The 20,250-nt window shown below is 41.3% G+C and overlaps 1 protein-coding gene across 5 annotated transcripts in view; it reads right to left on the reverse strand.

The window, feature by feature from the left end:
* Positions 1-16,596: 16,596 nt before the first annotated feature.
* The window catches only part of septin9a (septin 9a), a 117,248-nt gene continuing 113,594 nt past the window's right edge, over positions 16,597-20,250 (reverse strand). For all 5 annotated transcript variants that reach the window (XM_074696438.1, XM_074696435.1, XM_074696437.1 and 2 more), the window contains one exon: positions 16,597-17,991. In XM_074696438.1, coding sequence (XP_074552539.1) covers positions 17,850-17,991 — 142 coding nt within the window. In that variant the 3' untranslated portion in view covers positions 16,597-17,849. The remainder of the gene's footprint in view (positions 17,992-20,250) is intronic.

Below are 20,250 nucleotides of genomic sequence, written 5' to 3' on the forward strand. Positions count from 1 at the left end.
AGGGATAAATGTTAGCATCTTTAGTGGCTGCAGCTGCAGGCATGGAGCACTAGTGAGCAGAGACCTGAACGAGGTGAGAAAGAAGAGGAAGGAGTGCTATGAGCTGTTCTGACTCTCATAATCTCAAACAGAAAATCCTCTTTCACTTTTTATAAGATTCCCAAATCCTGAGTAAATCCACAGCAAGACATAACTGCGCTGCACAACGCTCTGACTTTACTGAGATTTGCATCCTTCAGAGCTCTCCGAGCTTTAATTCTCTCAAGTAATCCTAATCTTCACTTCCTGTCAAACAAAAAACAAGTAAAGAGGTGGAGTTTTAATTAACTTTGAGCTTCCTGCTCAACCCTCGTGGGTCCTTTTTAATTTACGACCCATTGAAGACATTAGGACGACAAAAGGGCATAAAATCACAACAGGTATTTTTGCCTCTTTTTCCTCAGATTTCTCAATCATCTGCAGTCCTAATCAAAAACACCAAGAATTTGATGGTGTTTACTATTTCAACCCTTTCAATGCCTATTTGTATTTTTAAAGTTGTTTTCAAGGTTAAAAAATGTGAGTGTCTTGTGTATAGAAGTACATGAGAAAATAGTCTCCCGTCGTGTTTAACAGTAAAAATAAAAGTTATGCTATTTTTCTACAAAACAAAACCCTGAAATTAGAGAATGCATGAATATACCTTGTACTGACTGAGCTTTGTTTGATTTTAATGAGACTAGATGGGACATTTTTGTCTTAAGTATTAAAAGGACAGTAAATTAAGAATCCAACACTGCAAAAATCAAAATTAAAAATATAGCTGCATGCATCAATATCAGGCCCAAGCCTGTCCCTGTCCGGACATGTCCTGGTCGCCACATGTGAAGCAAAATGTGGCTCAGCCAAAAGCCATAGGTCAAAGCATGATAGTTATGCCCAAAACATTTCAGGCCTCTAGCTCAAAGCAGCTGGACAGGCTGCAGATTTGCGCCCCTGGGTGGTGCTATGGTGCATTAATGTTGGCGCAACCAGTGATAGAAATGCACTAAGGCTGTGACACTGAACCTCTGTGTGTGCATTCTGGTCCTGATCCAACAATGTACAAGAGAGCTATTAAGATTTTAATGAAGCAGCCCTAATGGTCAGATGGGTGGTCATTTGCGAACACGCCCATTGAGGCACCAAAAATTCATTTGTAACTTTTCATTGTCAATTTGAGACTTTTTTGTAGGTCTAGGCATGATAGTTATGCCCACAAAATTTAAAGCCTGTAGCTCAAAGTAGCCGGAGGGGCTGAGATTTTGAGCCCCTGGGTGGTGCTATGGAGCATTAATGTTTGTGAAACCAGTGACAAAGTTTGGAGTTGATCTGAGAAAACCTTGGACTAGTTCGTTCACAAAGGTACCCTATGAACGCAAGTTTTGCCCATTTGGGGCCATTGTCATTTCGGGGCGCTGTACTTTCAGGAGAAAAATGATATAGCTGCTTCCAGGGTGCAACAGTGAACACGTGCCATTTTCGTGCAGATCGGACACTGTTGACAAAACGCAAAACTTTGAGACCTTGCCATGGCCATGGCCATTAATATGCTATAAATCCTATGATAACTTTTCCTCTTCAATACGTGTAGTATACAAAAACTAAGTTTGGAGTTGATGTGTGAAAAAACCTGGGACTAGTTCGCTCAAATACATAGCCTAGAAATTATCAAAATCCGAAGTTTAGGTCCAAATAGTGAAGTTTGTGTTGGAAATTTATTTGCTAGGTGCCGCCGTGTTGACTATGGTTGCCTTTTGCAGCAGCTCTCTCTTCTTTGTCCGTTTCTTGAGATTTTTTGTCTCTTATTGTAATCTTTGTATTTGGAGTGGATCATTACTTTGTATGGCCCATTTGTTGGTCATGGACACCAAACTTTTTGTGGCTTCAGCGATATTTTTACTACTTTTTCTCCTGTGTTTGTCTGGAGATCCTACATGTAACCGTGGCCACATTGTTTACATGTGAATTCAACCCCAGAGATTGAAGAGCCCACCTCTGCTTTCCCAGGCCCTGCGTTCCTCCAAGGAAGGCGTGCCGGTGGGATTGAGGAGGTCTTTGAGGTATTCCTTCCACGGATCCACAACATCCCGAGTCTATGTCAGCAGCGCACCATCCCCACTGAACACATTGTTTACAGTGCACTGCTTCCCCCTCCTGAGATGCGGATGATAGTCCAGAACCTCTTCTGAGCCGTCCGGAAGTCGTTCTCCATGGCCTCACCAAACTCCTCCAATGTCCGGGTTTTTGCCTCGGCAACCGCCTAAGCTGCATTTGGCTTAGCCTGTCAATACCTGTGTGCTACCTCAGGAGTCCCACACACCAAAAAGGCCGAGAGGACTCCTTCTTCAGCTGCCTCCCCAACAGGCACCAACCACCTTACGGCCACAGCTCCTTACGGCTGCCTCGACAATGGAGGCATTGAACAGAGTCTATTCAGACTCGATGTCCCCGACCTCCCCTGGAACACAGTCGAAGCTCTCCCGGAGGTGGGAGTTAAAGCTCTTTCTGACGGGAGATTCTGCCAGACGTTCCCAGCAGACCCTTACAATAGGCTTGGGTCCACCAGGTCTGACTGGCATCTTACCCCACCATCGGAGCCAACTCTCCACCAGGTGGTGATCAGTTGACAGCTCTGCCCCTCTCTTTACCTGAGTGTCCAAGGCATGCGGCCGCAAGTCCGATGACACGACTACAGAGTGGATCAACCAACTGCGGCCTAGAGTGTCCTGGTGCCAAGTGCACATATGGAAACCCTTATGCTTGAACATGGTGTTTGTTATGGACAATTTGTGATGGGCACTGAAGTCCAACAACAAAACACCACTCAGGTTCAGATCGGGGGGCTGTTCTTCCCAATCATGCCCCTCCAGGTCTCACTGTAAGTGCCTACGTGAGAGTTGAAGTCCCCCAGTAGGGCAAGGGAATCCACAGACGGAGCACTCTCCAGCACTCCCTCCAAGGACTCCAAAAAGGGTGGATACTCTGAACTGCTTTTTGGACCATAGCCACAAACAACAGTCAGGATCAGACTCCCCAACCAAAGGCAGAGGGAGGCTACTCTCTCCTTAAAAGGTTGACACTGTTAAGAAACTGTGTCTGGGAAATTCTGTTTATCTGGTTGCTGTTCATGGATGCTTTGTTGATACCATCCATAGCAGCTATGGTGATACTGAGAGGATGCTGAAATGTTACAGCTTGTTGTTTTCAGCTCTTGTGACTAGTTAAATAAAAAGTGCCATTTGTAATCCTTGAATTAGCTGTTGGATTTTATTGCAGATAAAAGTCTCTGCTGAGTTTCAGCTACATGCAGACACCCACAGCCTGTGCAGTTTATCAGCCCCTTCCCTCTCATGTCTGCTATACATGGGTAACTAAATATAAATCTCTTCTAAAATGACAGTCATCGATCAATAACCATCCCTCCACCCACTTTTCACAGAGGAATGTAGCTGACACAGAAACGCTTCTTTTGTTTGGCAAAATGTGGGTGGAAACAGCGAAAAGGAAAAACTCAACGCTGCATGAGGAGACTAAAACAAAAACAGATTCAGTGTGGAGTTAAAACACTGAACATATCAGAGCAGAAGCAAAGTGGAGACGGAGGTGCTGTGGAGACGAGGTGAAGGCGGAGGATCAGTGGAGCAGTGTGGAGTGGATTTGCAGAGGGACTTTATGAAAACACTCCTCGTCTAATAGAGAGCACATTCCCCCTCTGCAGGCCTACAGAGAAGCTTTATTGGTTCATATCTGACTGGCTGCTGCAGCCACAGGGGAAGTGTGTGTGCGTGTGTGTGTATGTGTGTGTGTGTGTGTGTGGCCGGCATTCACACAATATTAAACCCTCACTATATCCAACCCCTCATACACAGCGAGGCTGATGGAGAGGAAGCAAAAGCCCTGCAGACAGATATGCACGTGGCAATAAAGGAGTTTCATCTCTTGATCTTTGACGTCTTTGACATCATCAAGGCTGAGGAGGATGATGGGGCTTCTAGTTCCCTGAGTGACTTTTTGCCCTGAAATTTGATTAATCTGAGACAAACCACAGGACACATGAGAGGTTTTCATGTCAGTCAGCTAAAGAGAGAAATAAAGGTACACACCTACCTGCGCGATGCGGTGTGTCTCTGTAGATGCCTGAGTGACAAATCGTACAACAATCACCGATCAGATGTAAAAAGCTTCTTTATGAGCCATGTTTGTCAGATATAATGATTGATATGAGGAGTTTTTATCCAATCTTCTTTTTTCATTTCGCACATTTTAAAAACAATCACTTTACCAAAGAGCTGCACAGTAAAATCAGACGAGCACCAATAAAACAAATAAGAGAAAAAAGACACACATAGAAACAAATAAGAGCCATAAAAACACAGGGGTTAAGACCATAAAAGATCACACAACTCTCATGCTGAATTGAAGCCAAAGAATAAAAATGAGTTTTAAGACAAGATTTAAAGTCGTTAGAGTGGCAGTTTGTTCCGCAAATTGGGAGCGAACGTAGAGAAAGCTCCATCACCTCTGGTTTTTAGGTGAAGGCGATCAGCAAACATCAAGGACTGCATGTGAGTGTACATACACTGTAAAAAAACAGAAATCTTATCAAGTGTTTTTGTTTTGCTTTAAGTAAAACTTGTCCTACTATAATCAATATGAACCACGTTCAACTAATCAGCTCAGGGAGATGTCTTGTTTCAAGTTATTTTTTTTTAAAAAAAGAGGTCTGATTTGCTTGTAACAAAAAAATAAAATAAAATAAAATAAAAATCTGTCAATGTAACAAGAAAAAATTGCTGGAGAATTTGCTTTTGACTAGAATAACATCTTAATAAACTAATACAAGTTGTTCCATTGGCAAATTTTAAAGTATTTGTAATGATTGTATATTATTGCATTTATTTTACCAGAGCAGATTTGCTATAGTATTGAATTGCATAACTTAGTCATCTTTTTTTTCATTGATTTTTTGTATTTTATTTAATTTTTTTCTGTGTGTAAAATGACCTTGGGGACCTGAAAGGTGCTTGGATATATAATAATAATAATAATAATAATAATAAGAAGAAGAAGAAGAATAATCATCGTTGATCTATTTATTTTTATACCTTTTATATTTTAGTTCTATGGACAAGATTCAACAGGAGTGGCATGTCTTACTGGAAGAGTACACAATTATATCAGCAAAGCCAAAAAAAGGTTTATATGAAATTTTTCGCTGATTTCCTTCATTGTGGTTGTGTGTGTGTGTGTGTGTGTGTGTGTGTGTGTGTGTGTGTGTGTGTGTGTGTGTGTGTGTGTGTGTGTGTGTGTGTGTGTGTCCATTCAGTGTCTGAACACCCCTGCTCTCTGTCACTGCTGATGTGCAGCCATGAGGAAAATTAATTTCTTCTTGTGTAAAACCTCTCTCTTCTTGCCTGCTTGTGACCAGCATGTGCACAAAACACTCTTCACCCTTTCTCCATTTGTCAAAAACCTTGACATTTTCTGCTCTAAGATATTTCTACTTTTTTACCTTCTTACTTTTCACCTTCAGTGTGCAAACAGCGTACTGGCTTTGAAACCCTCTTTCCCAGCATGTTTGCTGGCTTCTCCTCTATCTGATGAAACATGCAGGTTGTACTGAGTGGAGGAGACAAACATCAATCTGTTCTATGCATTCTTTCTGCAGGAGCACATTAAGGGACTGCACCCCGGGCACATGCAAATGTTCTACAAAAAACATGTGACTTTTTATCAACAGTCAAATCATGCTCTCAGATTGGATTTATTCTCTCCCTCTAATAGAAATATTTCACTTCTCAATAAATGCATCATAAAGACAGGAGGTGGAGCATAGTGGAGGATAGACACAAAACAAAACAAACTAAAAAGAGCTGAGTGAGTCAGGCATCTAAAAAGCAAAGCATCTTATTATTGCAGGAGGAACATAAATCTATCTCAGATTTAAATCTTTTGTTTAGAAAATCTCAAACATGATAAATCAAAGTTAGAAATTTGAGATCTGTTTCTTTTAATTTAGTAGATTAGGCCATTTTATATATTTAAGATATACTTTGTTTAATGTGACAGAATTCCCCAGATTAAAACTCTGATGTATTCCTATGCAATACTCATGGAATACACTTGGTAATTTTTATTTTTTTTTCCCACATTTTTTTTACCTATCAGCTGACTACAGTGGCTGAATAGTGCAAATCAAAACAACAAGGATTAAAACACTTTTACACACTTTAAACAACATTTTCACATTTTTTTCCACAATAAAAAAAAAATGAATTCAATTTGCAAAACACTTTGATAAAGGACAAAACAAATTTACAGAGTCAGCATTTTGATGGAAAGGGAACGTATGAAATGCCAAATGTTACCTGGAAGTGATTATACCTGAAGGGTCAGGGATAAAAGATTTGTTCATTTTTTAAAATTCAGTTGCGGTCTCCTCTCTCCCATCTTCATCTGGCGGCCTGCCTGCATGGCCAGCTGAACACTACGGATACCATGACTGCTCAGTTGACAGGTAGGCAGGCCCCCCCCCCACCCGAGTATTTCCGACTCTATCTTGATGTCCAGTGTCCGTGGATATTTCCTCTGTATTCCTTTCAGTCGCCATCTGTAGCAGCTCTTCTTCTGTGTACTCCGGTTCATACAGGTATCCTTTTGGTTCCAAAGTGAATGGAACGTCATCGTCGCAGTCATAGTCACTCATTTTGAATTTCCTACACTGCCTCACAATCCTTAGAGTACAAACAAAAGAATTACGATACTTGATCAAACTTACACGAGGCTAAAACCAGCGCTTGAAGCACAGCTTGTTTACATTCCCTACAGCTGGAAGGAGGAGGGGGGGCGGAGAGCACTAATGCTGCGCGGAAGGATACATGACCAGTTAGTTAGGTCCGGATAAATGTTTATATTTCCGAAGACTTAATGCACTTAAAAAATATTTCATGTAGCATACTCTTAAACTGTGGTATTACTTTTTGATTTTAGTTCTTGTAGGCAGAGAAAATAGCCTTTGAATTTGATACGGTCTTTCCCTGTTAGCGTCTATTTCCTCGTCACCAGCGATTACAGTCTGTGTCTTACTGAGGGAGAGGAGACAACTTTCTACTGTATCTAATGTCCTTAGTGGTCACATAGAGCTCATACAATCCCACTTCAAAAAAACTGAACTATCCCTTTAAGTGACACATCTTTTATTGTGGATGTAAAAAGCTGTATAATCAAACACAGCCAGCAGAGGGAGCTGCCCAGACTCATCTCTCTCATAGTTTGCAAGCTGCATGGAGAACACTACAGAGTGTCACGGTGGTGGATTTTCACTCCTGTCCCATCCCAATCCCACAGAAAAAAAAACCTTTCTTGTCCCTCTGCTGGTAAAATGACTACCACTCCTGTACTGCTCCTATTTTTCCCCTTCTTTTAGTTTTCAAGCATTACATTGAATTTGATTTGATTTTTTCCCATTCTTTTTTACATGACTTTGTGTTATGCAGCTTTATTTCAAAAGATATGGCAACAGGTTCAGTTCATCTGAGGGGAAAATTAGGAGCCATTTTATGCCTCAATCCAAACAAAAATGCCTGCCTTAGACTGAAGAAAGACATGGCCTCCATAAACTTCCATCTCTTCTTCTGCTTTCCACCTGCCTGACCACTCTTAACATCTCCTCCTCTCTCTTCTTTCTCACATACGTGTCCCTCAGATTCTTCCATAACTTTTTCACTTCCTCAACTAAACAGTAACAGAGTTATACCATGTTTAGCTCTGATTAGACACTCGCTTGATTATATCACTTTAGGCAAATAATAGCTGTCATTACATTGCCGCATTTTCCGGTATTGATTAAACTTAGATCATACGACAAGCAAAAAGGGAATACAAAATTATAATCTATCTTTATGACAGTTAAAACAGCCGACAATAACAGCATTAACGGTTTACAACTGCTACAATTTAGCTTGTGTCGGCTATCACTAAGGCAAACACAATTTAATTTGGTAGGAGCTTGATTATACACACACCATCATCATATTCCATCTCCGCAGCTATTCTCCTCCAAACATTGTCTTTAAGATCGTTGTCTTTGTAGATTTTGTGTCTTTTGTTGAAAAGAACCAGGTGCTGAGACACAAAGATGATCAGTTGTTCCGCCATGTTGAATGTTTCTCTGTGTGTGGCGTGTGAAATCAAAACCGCACGTGTGAAGTCATGTACACTGCTCGTGAGACGTTATTTTGTGCATGATATTATTGTCCTGATTTTTGCTCCATAGGGCCGGCTCTGCACTGTTGGTCTTATTTGTTGTTTCAGGTCTTAAAGAGGCTGTCTTATTAATTTCACTCTGTTTCGTTACTGGCCAATTACACCTCAGGAGAGCTTTAAACTTGTTACATCAATCCAAACTGCAGATACCAGAAAGACAAAGAGGATTCAAACCTGTACAGATATCAGGCAGGCAAACATCGGTAACTAAAACGTGCACCGACACAAGTATGCTACATTCTCACACTAGCTTCAGTCATCGCAGCAGCATTAATCGCTGACAAACATCTGTGACTCTTGTAATTACTCACAGTAATTAGGCAGCATCAGGGGCTGACGCTGCTCTCCTCCCTGTCTGCCTCCATCTTTCTCTCTCAAGTGCTTTTTAGCGGTGTGTATGTCAACCAGCATGCCAGCGTTGTGTAAGGAGCAGCACACGCTTCATGATGTGATGACCAGAGAGTGGTATCGCGATCATGGCTTCACCAGTTTGTTCCCCTAATGAAGCAAACTTTGAACCGTTAACAAATCCTTTTTGATTCCATTGACTAAAAATCCTTCAACTGGGATTTCTTTGTTTTCGACTCATCATCATTGATGCATTTTTATTTACCTTTCTTCTATGAAAGCAGCACGGCATCGATTCAGGCCCTGCTTTCCTTTCTGCTCAGACAGCTAATTGAATTTGCTGCTGACTTTTAATTAAGAGCACGGCTAATTTGCATAAAGTCTGATCATTTGCATATGGTGGGCAGCCCCTCCCCCCTCTTTACATGTCTGAGTGCTTGGCACAGAGCCAGGAGCAGGATGAAAACTGATATGGGTGGGGGTGGGGGGGTGGGGGGGTACAAAGGTAGAAAGCAACCAATGGAGGAGAAGGTGAGGCGTCTGCACACAAAGAGAAAGACAAACAGCAGATGGAGGAAGGAGGAGACAAATGGGGACCAACAACTAATCATGCCGTGAGAAGTTAAGGAGAGTCACATGAGCAAAAAATAAATGTATGCACAACATGATCACTCATACACGTGTGCACACACATGCAAATATCTCTGCAGATTTGCAATCAAGTAAGCTAATTAATAAATCAGAGGACTGGAAATAATGCAATGCATAAACATTTGAAGCCATGGTACAAATGGGTGTTAATTGGTGGCACGTTGGCTGTATGCAGATGAGATGCACTGTGGACTTTGATGAACAGGACATGCCATGTCCAATATCCAGTGTTTGATGTTCTCAGCTGAATTGATATTCTTAATGTCCAAAAACTAGGGATAAGATTTGACTGAAACTAATGCCCTTATCGATTCTGTTCATCAAACTGATTCTTTATTAACTCCTCCTGTGAATATTCACTGTTCAAAAAGTCTGTTTACAGACAACTTTCATTTGAGTTTATAAGTAAGTGAACACGAAGTTGGTCACTGGATCTGGATATCTCGAGACATAAATAAAAATAAATAAAAATCCATGTCAGGGGTCATTGATGTGCTGTTTTGTTGACATGGGCTGAGTTTGGATGCAGTCTCTGTGACATCGCCCGTCTGTTCCTGATACCGTGAAATGAAGTCAATTGATGGACACAGCCATATTGGATATGACGCAGGTTTTGAGCTTCATTTCGAACAGCTGTTGGGTGCCTGTCTGTCACATGAGCTAAGATGTGTCTCTGATTGGACAATCAAATGATCCAATATGCTTTTAAATGCTGTTTAAGTCTGTCTTTCTGGCTTGTTATGTACATGGTTTCCGGTCTTTCTGCAGCCAGCCTCAAGCAGAATCTCGATGAACAGCAACTTTTAGCACTTCCACATAGGCTTTCTTTTTCTACACCAGATGTTGCCCCTTGGTTGTTGACTAAAAAAGGCCATCTAGGGCTCTAATTTCGTAGACCAGGCGCAAGCGCAGGCGCACCTGCCCTCAGGTAAATCCTGAGTGACACACATTTATTTTGTCTCTTTTTTTTTCGTCTTTTCTCTCCCTCTTTTCTTTGAATTAAATGAAATGAGAGAAGCCAGATATTTACTCAGTATCAATGTTAAGGCTGTTTATTGTTTAATTGTAAGATGTGCATCAAACTTCCAGCTGCCGTCAGGTTAACTTTCCATTATGACAAACGGCTTTAATCTGACATTAGATGTGACGGGACAGTTAATATAGATACAAATGTCTATGCTGGTTCAGACGGTTACATTAAATAGTGATTGCTGTGATTGTTTATTGCATTAAATGTGCCTGACACTCTGGAAACCTGCCTCTGAGGCTTTGTTGACGTGAGCGCACATGTGCGCCTGTCACCAAATTACAGCTGTGGAGGGTGCACTCCGCTCTGCTTTGCGCAGAGAATAGACCAGGTTGGAGCTGGCGAGCTTTCAGCGCACTTTCTGCACTGTTTTTGGCACGAAATTGTCACTGCCCCAACATGAATCTGCCGACAACTCCCCCTGGCGCGCCGTCACACCCATCTCTGCGCAGACGGTCTACCAAATTGTCGAATTGGCAGTGCATGGCAGTGTGCCGCACAAAATTAACACTGCACAGGGTGCGCCAGGCTTGCGCCCCCTGCGCTGCGCCACAAAATTAGAGCCCCTAGTGTCTCGAAGTGGGTACAGCAATCAATGCAATATCCCGTTTACATTAGCATCAAGCTAGCGCTACTATTTTTGGATGGTTTTTGGTCTGTTAGGACATATGTTTGCATATGTTGAATAGGAATCTCCTACGAGAGATGTTCATTTCTTGTATTTTCAGGTCTTCAGTTAAACTTCAAGTTGAAAATCCTAAATCAGAGTTTTCCCTGGAAACTTTTATCATCTGCTAAGCTAAGCTAGCTGAGGCAAATCAATTTTAAGTCCTGCAGCTCTGACATAATGGACAGAAAGGAACTGTTAAGCTTAAAAACTCAACTCGCATTTAAATTTTTGAACCCCTGTTTGAAGAAAAGGGCTGAAAAAGTATCTGCTCATTTTGTTCTGTTGAGTGATAACTTGAAGCCTGTTTGGTTTCGGTGTTTGGAAGCTACCCAATGATGTAAAATAACATGATCAGTGACGACCCAGATGCATTAGACAATTAAAACTGAAAACATGATCAATTTTCAAATCTATTATGGCAAACACATCTGACAGATGGAACAGGATGAAGGACTTTGGAGCTGCAAAAATTAAAGTGAACCAGTAACGTTATCAACAACATCAAGACAGACACAGCAGCAGGAGTCAGTGTGCTTGGTCAACCACTGAGTGTGTCATCTGTCTGAGAAAACTTCCCCTGACTGAGTGGCAGGTGTGCCAATGTTAGAGTATCGTATGAGGGCAGATGACGCCTGAATCTGCAAATTGACAAATATAAAAACAGCTGACATGGTGTGATCAGGAGTACAAGTTGAAGATAGTTCTGAGCCCATAACCTGGAGTAAGCTAACACTGCGAACACACAGCCTCAGAGTAAAAAGCCTCACACACCAACACAGGTTCCCTCCCTACGCCTGACTTCATTAGTACCCAGGAAGATGGCAGCTTATTAATGAATGTCATTAAGGCGGTCGGTGGAGCGCTGGGCAGCTGCCAACAGGACGACTGCTGGGTGGCGTGCAGGGAGGGGACGAGTCACGGTCTGTGCAAGTGTAGATGCAGCTGCTGCTCTTCAGGTGATTCTCCAGAGAGACAGACAGAGTGAGCTGGAGAAAGGAATTTGAGAATGTAGGGGTCTGAACTTATAATATGAGGCTCCTCGGTTTGTTGGTGGGTGTCGCAGGCACGTGCCAGCTGAAGACTGTAGAGTGGCGCGGCAGACACCATTTTGAGGAGCGGTGGAGGGAGGTGCCATTTTGAGTGTTTGGTATGGGGATAAATGAGAGAGTGGTTAATATATCGAGTCACATGATTACATAAACTATTATGCAACAATCTGATCTATGGGGTTATATTTGTGCCATCAGAGACTGAATTTGAATTAAAATATTGAATTCAGAAAGCAATATGAAAACTGAAAATTAATGTTTTGAAAATGAATTTATTTTTTTATTCAATTATTTTTTTAATTGAACTTGAATTTTTATTTTTCCTATGAAAATTCAACTCTTTTCATACTTTAATCCAACTTTTTTTAAACTTAAAATCGGCTTGATTAGTCTCACCAACGGGCACAAAATGACGTAATGGTCGTGCCACTCTGCATTGAAATTGAATTTTCAAATTGAATCTGCCTTCTGTGAATTAAAATTGAATTCTCTGTTTTGGAATTTTGAAAAAAAAGGTTGAATTCAAGTATAAAAAGAGTTGAATTTTCATAGGAAAAATAAAAATTCAAAATCAATTAAAAAAATAAATCCAATTGAAAAAATTAATTCAATTTCAACACATTAAATTTCATTACCCATCATGCTTTTTCACATTCAATACTCTAATTCAAATTCAGTTTCTGATGGCACAAATTTAACCTCATATTGATCCCTCATCAGCAAGCTCTCCATAAAGTTTATTTGCGAATTTAGAGCTTCAAAATTCTTCTTTCAATTCAGTTTATGAAGTAAACTCTCACCACTTGAGTGTGTGTGTGTGCGTGTGTGTGTGTGTGTGTGTGTGTGTGTGTGTGTGTTTGTGTGTTTGTGTGTGTGTGTGTGTGTGTGTGTGTGTGTGTGTGTGTGTTTGTGTGTTTGTGTGTGTGTGTGTGTGTGTGTGTGTGTGTGTGTGTGTGTGTGTTTGTGTGTTTGTGTGTGTGTGTGTGTGTGTGTGTGTGTGTGTGTGTGTGTGTGATGTGTGTGTGTGTGTGTGTGTGTGTGTGTGTGTGAAGTTCCATAAACAAATGGCAGCACAGTATGATACACAATACTTTGTAACTGCTCTGAATCAATCTGAATCATAATGTTTATATAATTGTTATACTTTTTAATCAAGCTTGATATCCTGATATTTTGGATTTTAAACTCCTTTTGAATCAATATTTACGGTGGCCCTGCAGTGTAAAACAAAAACAAAAAAAGGCAACTTGAGAACAAAAAAGAACAACAAACAAAACAACACCAAAAGAACATGGAAAGGGTAGGTACCTGGGGCCTGTACTACGAAGCTGGATTAGCTCTTAAAGAGATAACTTCCAGGGTAAGTTTTGGGTTTTCGAATGTGGCACTACGAATGTGGATCTCTTTAGACACGTTGCCCCGGTAACTGATGCTGAACGCCAAACCTGGTCTGGAGCAGGTTAAGTTCCAGGATAAGAGCTCACGGGATGTGACAGACCGCCCGGTTCTCTCGGGCGGGCATAAAAGGCCGCTCAGTCACCAATTTGCTCAGCTGGAGTAACGTCCTCCGGCGCGGGACCACCCCCTGTCTTTTTGGCCCAACATTTTTTCTTATGGGCTGTGAACAAACAATATCTTACTGATCATCATAACTGAGACATTGTCAGGGAAAAGTAGAAATGTGTGCAAATGGAATCTTTCATACTGACCACTTTGAAGGATGTTTTTATATTTATTTTTTATTTGCTCCCACGTCCTTTTTTCCCCACTGCTATTGCTTCTACAATACAAACTGCCTATAATGAGCGTTTTCCTTGGGATTTATAGGAAAGTGGACTCTTTCTAATTATGAGGTCGGATATGATGCTGATCACACACACACTGACTGACAACATGAATGAATAAGGACCTAACTGCCCGTGTCGTCACATGATGAGATAGGTCTGTTAATATCAGCATTTTGGAAATTCACGCATTCACAGAGTCGACGATTTTTTACAGCAATCCCTCCAGCTTCTTGCAACCACAGTCGTGTTGCTCCTGGCCTGGATAACACTGCTGTACTTGTATTTTTGCAGGATTATTTAAAGTAGTAAAGTAAAGTAGTAAAGTAGGCTGCTCTCTTCTACATTGTGGAAAATGCTCCAGGGCCACTAACCACGCCCATTTTATGTGCGCGCGCACAGATCCTAGCTGGATTCACTTATCGAGTTGATAACGAGCTTCATAGTACAGCAGATCTGGATGAAGGAGATCCGGTGAAGTTCAGCGAGTTGTCGCAGAGTTGTCCTGGATGACTTCATCCAGCTTTGGCTTCAGCTTCGTACAGGCCCCTGATATGAGAGTAATTGTTGCTGATTGGACAAACACACCATACATGTCCCAGCCTTTTGGACTGGAAGAAAAAAAAGCTTCATATGTGTTTTGGTGCCTGTAAGACAAAGAAAAACGACTGAAAAGACTTAATGTTTTGCTCTTGCATCTTGAAATGATAAAGCCAAACTTTTGAAGATGTGGTGAGAAATTTCAAGATAGCTCAAATGTTGAAGACACCACCTTCAAGTAAGTTAATGAAAGTTTGTTTTCCCTTGCATGTATTCTTAGTGTTTTTTGCATTTTTTTCTTGTTGCTGCAATGTCTTCATTGTTGTTGTTTTGTTTTTCACTTTAAGGCTATCATAAATATTTATAATGTACAGCACCTCATGTTAACCCATCTTCTTCTTCATCTCCTTTTTGGTTTTACATTTAGTTTTTTGTTGGTGAGTTGTCTTCTTCATTTTAGCTTTCTCCTTTCTGTTTTATACATTTTCTTTTTGTTATGAAGTTTTTTTTGTTTTGTTTTTGGGATGTCCTTTTGTTTTATTGTCTTTTGTTCGTTTTGTGTTGTTTTTTTTGGTTGTTTTGTACTTCAGGGCCACCATACATGTAAAAAATTTAAAGCAATACATGTCAACAGTCTTAGTTTTTTTATGTATTATTCACTGTTGTTGAGTTCTTTTTTTGTTGTGGTGCTTTACGTTTTTTTAATTTCTTTCTTCTTTTAACTTTTCTGTCGTGTGTCCTTTTTTATGTTGAGATGTAATTTTGTTTTTGTTATGTTTTGCACTTCAGGGCTACCATACATATTGTAAATGTAAAGCAATACACATCAAATCATCTTCTGCAGTGTCACCAGCCTGCAGTCAGTTGTCAACCTGTAAATTAGTTTCATCCACGGGTCTGTGGCTAAAGAAAAAGCCTCTTTTTACATCTCCACGGCAAAGAAAATCACAACTAGTGACAGATCTACCTGTTCAAGGACAACAAGACATGAAACTAAAAGAATTTTGTCTTTTTCGTTGTAGGCGCTGCCCAAGTATCTGCCTGTTGCAGCAGCTCTCTCTTCTTTGTCCGTTTCTTGTAATTTTTTTTGTCTCTTTTTTGTCATCTTTGTATTTGGAGTGGATCATTACTTTGTATGGTTCATTGTTGGTCATGGACACCAAACTTTTTGTGTCTTCAGCGATATTTTTACTACTTTTCTCCTGTGTTTGTCTGGAGATCCTACATGTAACCATGGCTGCATTGTTTACATGTGAAATTAGCTGTTAGCAGCCTGTAGCATGTCAATGCTAACTAGCGTAAGGCCTGATGTTTCCCACAAGTTGAGGAGGAGGAGGTGAGGACGATGTGCTGGTTCTCGGGTGTGAGCTGGGAGGTGACGTGGACCGACGTGGACCTGTCCTTCCTTCCATCCATCGTTGTTGGGAACGTGGGACCTGTCTCCGGTGGGATGGACGAGCTAGCTGTTCTAGCCCAGTGGCAGAATGGCATCGTACTGTCCACGGATGTTGACGGAGCTGACATCGGACGCCGGCGCCACATTGGAGGAGCTTCACCTGCTGTGAGCAGACAGGATCCAGGAGACAGAGACTGAACAGACTGCTGAAGAAGCTCAGTCCTGGACCCTGTGGAGGTGGAGACTGGCTGGGCTGGAGAGTGGTGAACAGGCTGTCGTCATCTATTTTCTTATGGACCTTTTTGCACTTTCTATACACTTTCTTACTTTTGTTTTATTGATTGCTGCTGTGACTCCTGAATTTCCCCTCAGGGATAAATAAATGATTATTATTATAGTATTTTCTATTCTTTCTATTCTCTATTTCCCTCAGAGGAGAGGAGGAAACCCCCACAGTCGTAGTCCTTCAACCATCATCAGTGTGTTAGCAATACCTGAAGAAGCTAACATCAGCACATCCTCTCACAGATCCAGGCCTCGTCTGCATCTCATCGTCTCCTGTCTCTCTGGCTAAAGCAAGAAAACACTCACTTATGCATTCAAGTAATTAGTGCTCATCAACCATGCACAGACCTAGCAGGCGGCCATATTGATTTCAGAGACGAATCGAGGGAAAGCTTAATGACATGACGATTAAAGTGCTCCAGTGTGTGAATTAAACTTGCTACGAGGATCCATTTAGGGGGGAAATCATCTGAAGCCTGATTCCTTTGCACTGAAACAGTCTGACGTTAGAACGTGATGAATTCATGGGGCTTTAACTGCACAAAGAAAATTGGATAAAGTTTATTTACAACTTTAATCTTTATTTCTTTAAAATTATATAAAGGAAATTTTGTTATCAATAATACAAGTACAAAAAAATTGGCAGAACAGAGACGCATATACAGGACAGAGCATGACAGTGAAAGTTAAGGAAATGATATATGATGTATATGATGGAAAACTGAAGCAGAAGGCCGTCTGATAAAAAAAACAGGATTTCTTCTTGCAGAGATTTTAAATGTCTAACTGTTGTCTACATGGCACCAACAAACCTGCTCTCTTTCCAGTTTCAGCAAACATGTTCGCAAACATTCTCCAATAAATAAGGCCCTGTGACGGGCCCAAAGGCAGGAAAACTTGTGTGAGCGTGTAAGAGAGTGTCTGTGTGTGGGTAATATGAATACGTGGACCAAAACAAATGACAAACTTTCACAATTTTCACGTGCATAAATACTTGCTCATCTTAAATCACTCTTTAGATATTCCTATCAATAAAAAAAGACATTTACTACAAAGAGTTTGAAAAATCCAACATGACATGAACGTTTAGAGCAGAACATGAAGGAGAAAAAAGATAACCTAACACATGTGAGGTGATCATCTTTTTGGTGTCACTGTGGGGATAGCCCTGATCACAAAAACAGACGGCCAGTCGTGGCTGTTTATCCGTCACATGTTGGCAAAGCGCTGCTCGGCCTCTTTCCAACATGTTTCCAACGACAGATGTTTGCAGAGATCAAGTGCAAGACTGAATATCATCACTTCTCACGTATGTTGTTGATAAGAAAGTGAAATGCTCTGTTGTTACTGCATGGTTTCTTAAGGCACTGTTAAAAACATGGAGCTTGAAAGAAGTAAAAGTGGTGGTGGTTAACTTGAGACTGGTTAAGGCTGGTTTGACTCTTGAAGATATAACGTTTCAGTCCATCGTGTCTGGCAGATGCATCGCGTCGACACCATTTGATAAAAAACTCAAAGGTAAGCTGTGGCTGTAAAATCACATCCCAAAGACTCAAACGTCTCTTCACTCTCTTTGTGAGCGACAGTGAGAGGATAGTGTTTGTGTGTAAGCCGACACAAGGACGTGGCTGCTGAAAGTCATTGTAAAATTAAGTCCCTCTGGCAGGCGAAGGTACGGTCCCACCTGTGCGATAGAGACTGATGGAGTGGAGGGCTGGAGGGCTGGGAGGATCGACAGAGTGAGGACCGACAGAGTCTCATAGCAAAATGATTGACACCCAGATGAGGTCATCTGCAGCCAGGCAGGTGGGGTTTACATCTCATGGGCAGAGAGGTGGTGTTCTGGGATACCGTTTGCGTGAGCCACCACTGTGTTGCTCTCATTGAGGCGCCTCACGCGATACATTTCATAGTGGATGCTGCTGGTGATGTCCTTAATGTTCTGCATATGGGTCCTGGAGAAAAAGATCAAGCACAGGCATGAGGAACCGAGATGAAAAGATTTGAAAAAGAATCACACAAGTCTGCAAAAAATTATTGAGTCATGAATTTGATTTCCTAAGGCCCTGTGTTCCAAGGTACTTCGGTTGGAATTGGTCTTAGATATGAAAAAAAAAAAAAAAAAAGTTAATTAATGAGATTAATCTCAGAAATTTACAAGAATAATTTATGATGATTTAAAATAACTTTATTCATATGAATTTATGATATTAATCTTATAAATTAACTAAACCTGCATATAGCTTAAATTTAGCTGCTGTCTCCACCGGGTGGTCCAGTATGGATCAGTTTGATCAGATCAGTAAACCCTGATCCTGTTTGCGTTTCCACAGTCAACCACTCCCCCTCGTGGTAGGCAACGTGTAAGCCAGATGCCAATAGCTGTGCCAGCAGAGCAACACAGTGATCCCTACTTACAGTTTTTAGATTGATCTGTTTTTTAATTTTACTGTTACCCTGCCATTTTATTGTTGGTAAATCCAAATTTTTTGATCTAGTTACTTTAAGTGATACTCCTGAATGGAACAAGTTGGGTCCTATCACAAGGTTTAGGGCAGAAATTACCCCTACAGCAGTGTTTTTGTGCAGCAGAAGATCAGGGCGCTCGCACCAAACACCCCCTCCCTGCTCGTCAGCCGTTTTCCTTTGCCCTCAGACGGGGCTAGGGCTGGACAATTAATCGGATTTTAATTGTGATTTCAATTTTGCCATCTGACAATCAAAAAAACAATATAATAGAAGAAAAACAATTAATATGCCACACAGTGTAGATGTATGCAAGTTCCTGTGCTTCATAGCTCTTCTGTGTTCCATGTGCAGCCACAGCGAGTGTGTGTGACTTGTGTGTATCAATAATACTGTATGTGCCACTTGCTGGTTCTTTAAAGTTGTGTTTAAATCAGTACTGAAGTTTTTGAATAAATGAATAATTGTGTATATTAATTGTGATTTCAATATCACTTAAAATAATCGGGATTCTTATTTTTACCATAATCGCCCAGCCCTAGACGGGGCCATATTTTACTTTACACAAATAAACGGACTCCCACCGAAAAAATCTGATATCAGTCTGCATTCATGCTTTATTTAGAGAATTTTCAGTGTGTTACTTTCACACAAAATCACCGCTAAATAAGGCTCTAGTTCTCATTGTGTCGTAAAACGGCGCTACCTCTGCTGCAGAGCCACAGCTGGCTATGAGGTGCTCGCCGCTTAGTGTATAAGTCCGCGTGCAGCGTGCTAGATATAAACAAACGCAGGTAGTCTGCCAGGAAGAAGACTCACGATGTGAACTAGAGCCTCATTTAGCGGTGTTTTTGTGTGAAAGTAACGCGCTGAAAATTCTCTAAATAAAGCGTGAATGCAGACCCATATCAGATTTTTTTGGTGGGAGTCTGTTTATTTGTGTTTTTGGTCAAGTAAAATATGGCCCCGTCTGAGTGCAGAGGAAACCGGCAGAGGAGCAGGGAGGGGGTGTTTGGTGCGAGCGCCCTGGGCTTCTGCTGCACAATATCACTGCTGTAGGGGTAATTTCTGCCCTAAACCTTGTGATAGGACCAAACTTGTTCCATCCCAGAGTATCATTTTAAAGGTCCAACTAGGGACAAGAGTTGGAAATTAGCACTTGCTATAAACCCTTTGTGCAGCACAGCAGATTTGTGCTCTGTTGTGAACTATGTTAAACTGCATTGTCCTTACCAAATAGATAAATTCAGATTCAATTTCAAATTCCTGCCGAAGAAGAAAAAAGCAACACGGTAAACAAAGAGCAATGATGGAAGACATCCATCCACTTGTCTTCATTAGCATTAGCATGTAGCTCTTTGTTACAAAGAACAATCAAGCTTTGTTTCAGAGAAGGCTGTGAGCCGCCAGGAGGAATACAGCAGCTGCAGCCACACAGGAAGTGATGACTCTTTTGACCAATCAATGGTCTGCAGTGTTTCTAGCCCCACCTTCTGGGGTTGGGCCAGTATGTTTGTTACACCAACAAAAGGGTACCAAAAAGTGGGACGGTACAGGTTGGTAATTTGGGGACCTGTCTGAGGGTTAGTCAGTGGAAACACCACAAAATGTGTGCCATACTGAGACAAACCAAACCGAGCTGCTTGGTGGAAACGGGGCTTGAAAATCCCCCAGAAGCCTGCTTTCATCTAATTGGCCAGCTTTCAAAAGCTTCCTTCACTGTTGCCATGGTACAAAGCTGCTGTCAC

The sequence above is a fragment of the Halichoeres trimaculatus genome, unplaced genomic scaffold (assembly GCF_033239565.1).
Source record: "Halichoeres trimaculatus isolate MK-OKI-2021-1 unplaced genomic scaffold, fHalTri1.1 fHalTri1_scaffold_20, whole genome shotgun sequence".
Lineage (NCBI taxonomy): Eukaryota > Metazoa > Chordata > Actinopteri > Labriformes > Labridae > Halichoeres > Halichoeres trimaculatus.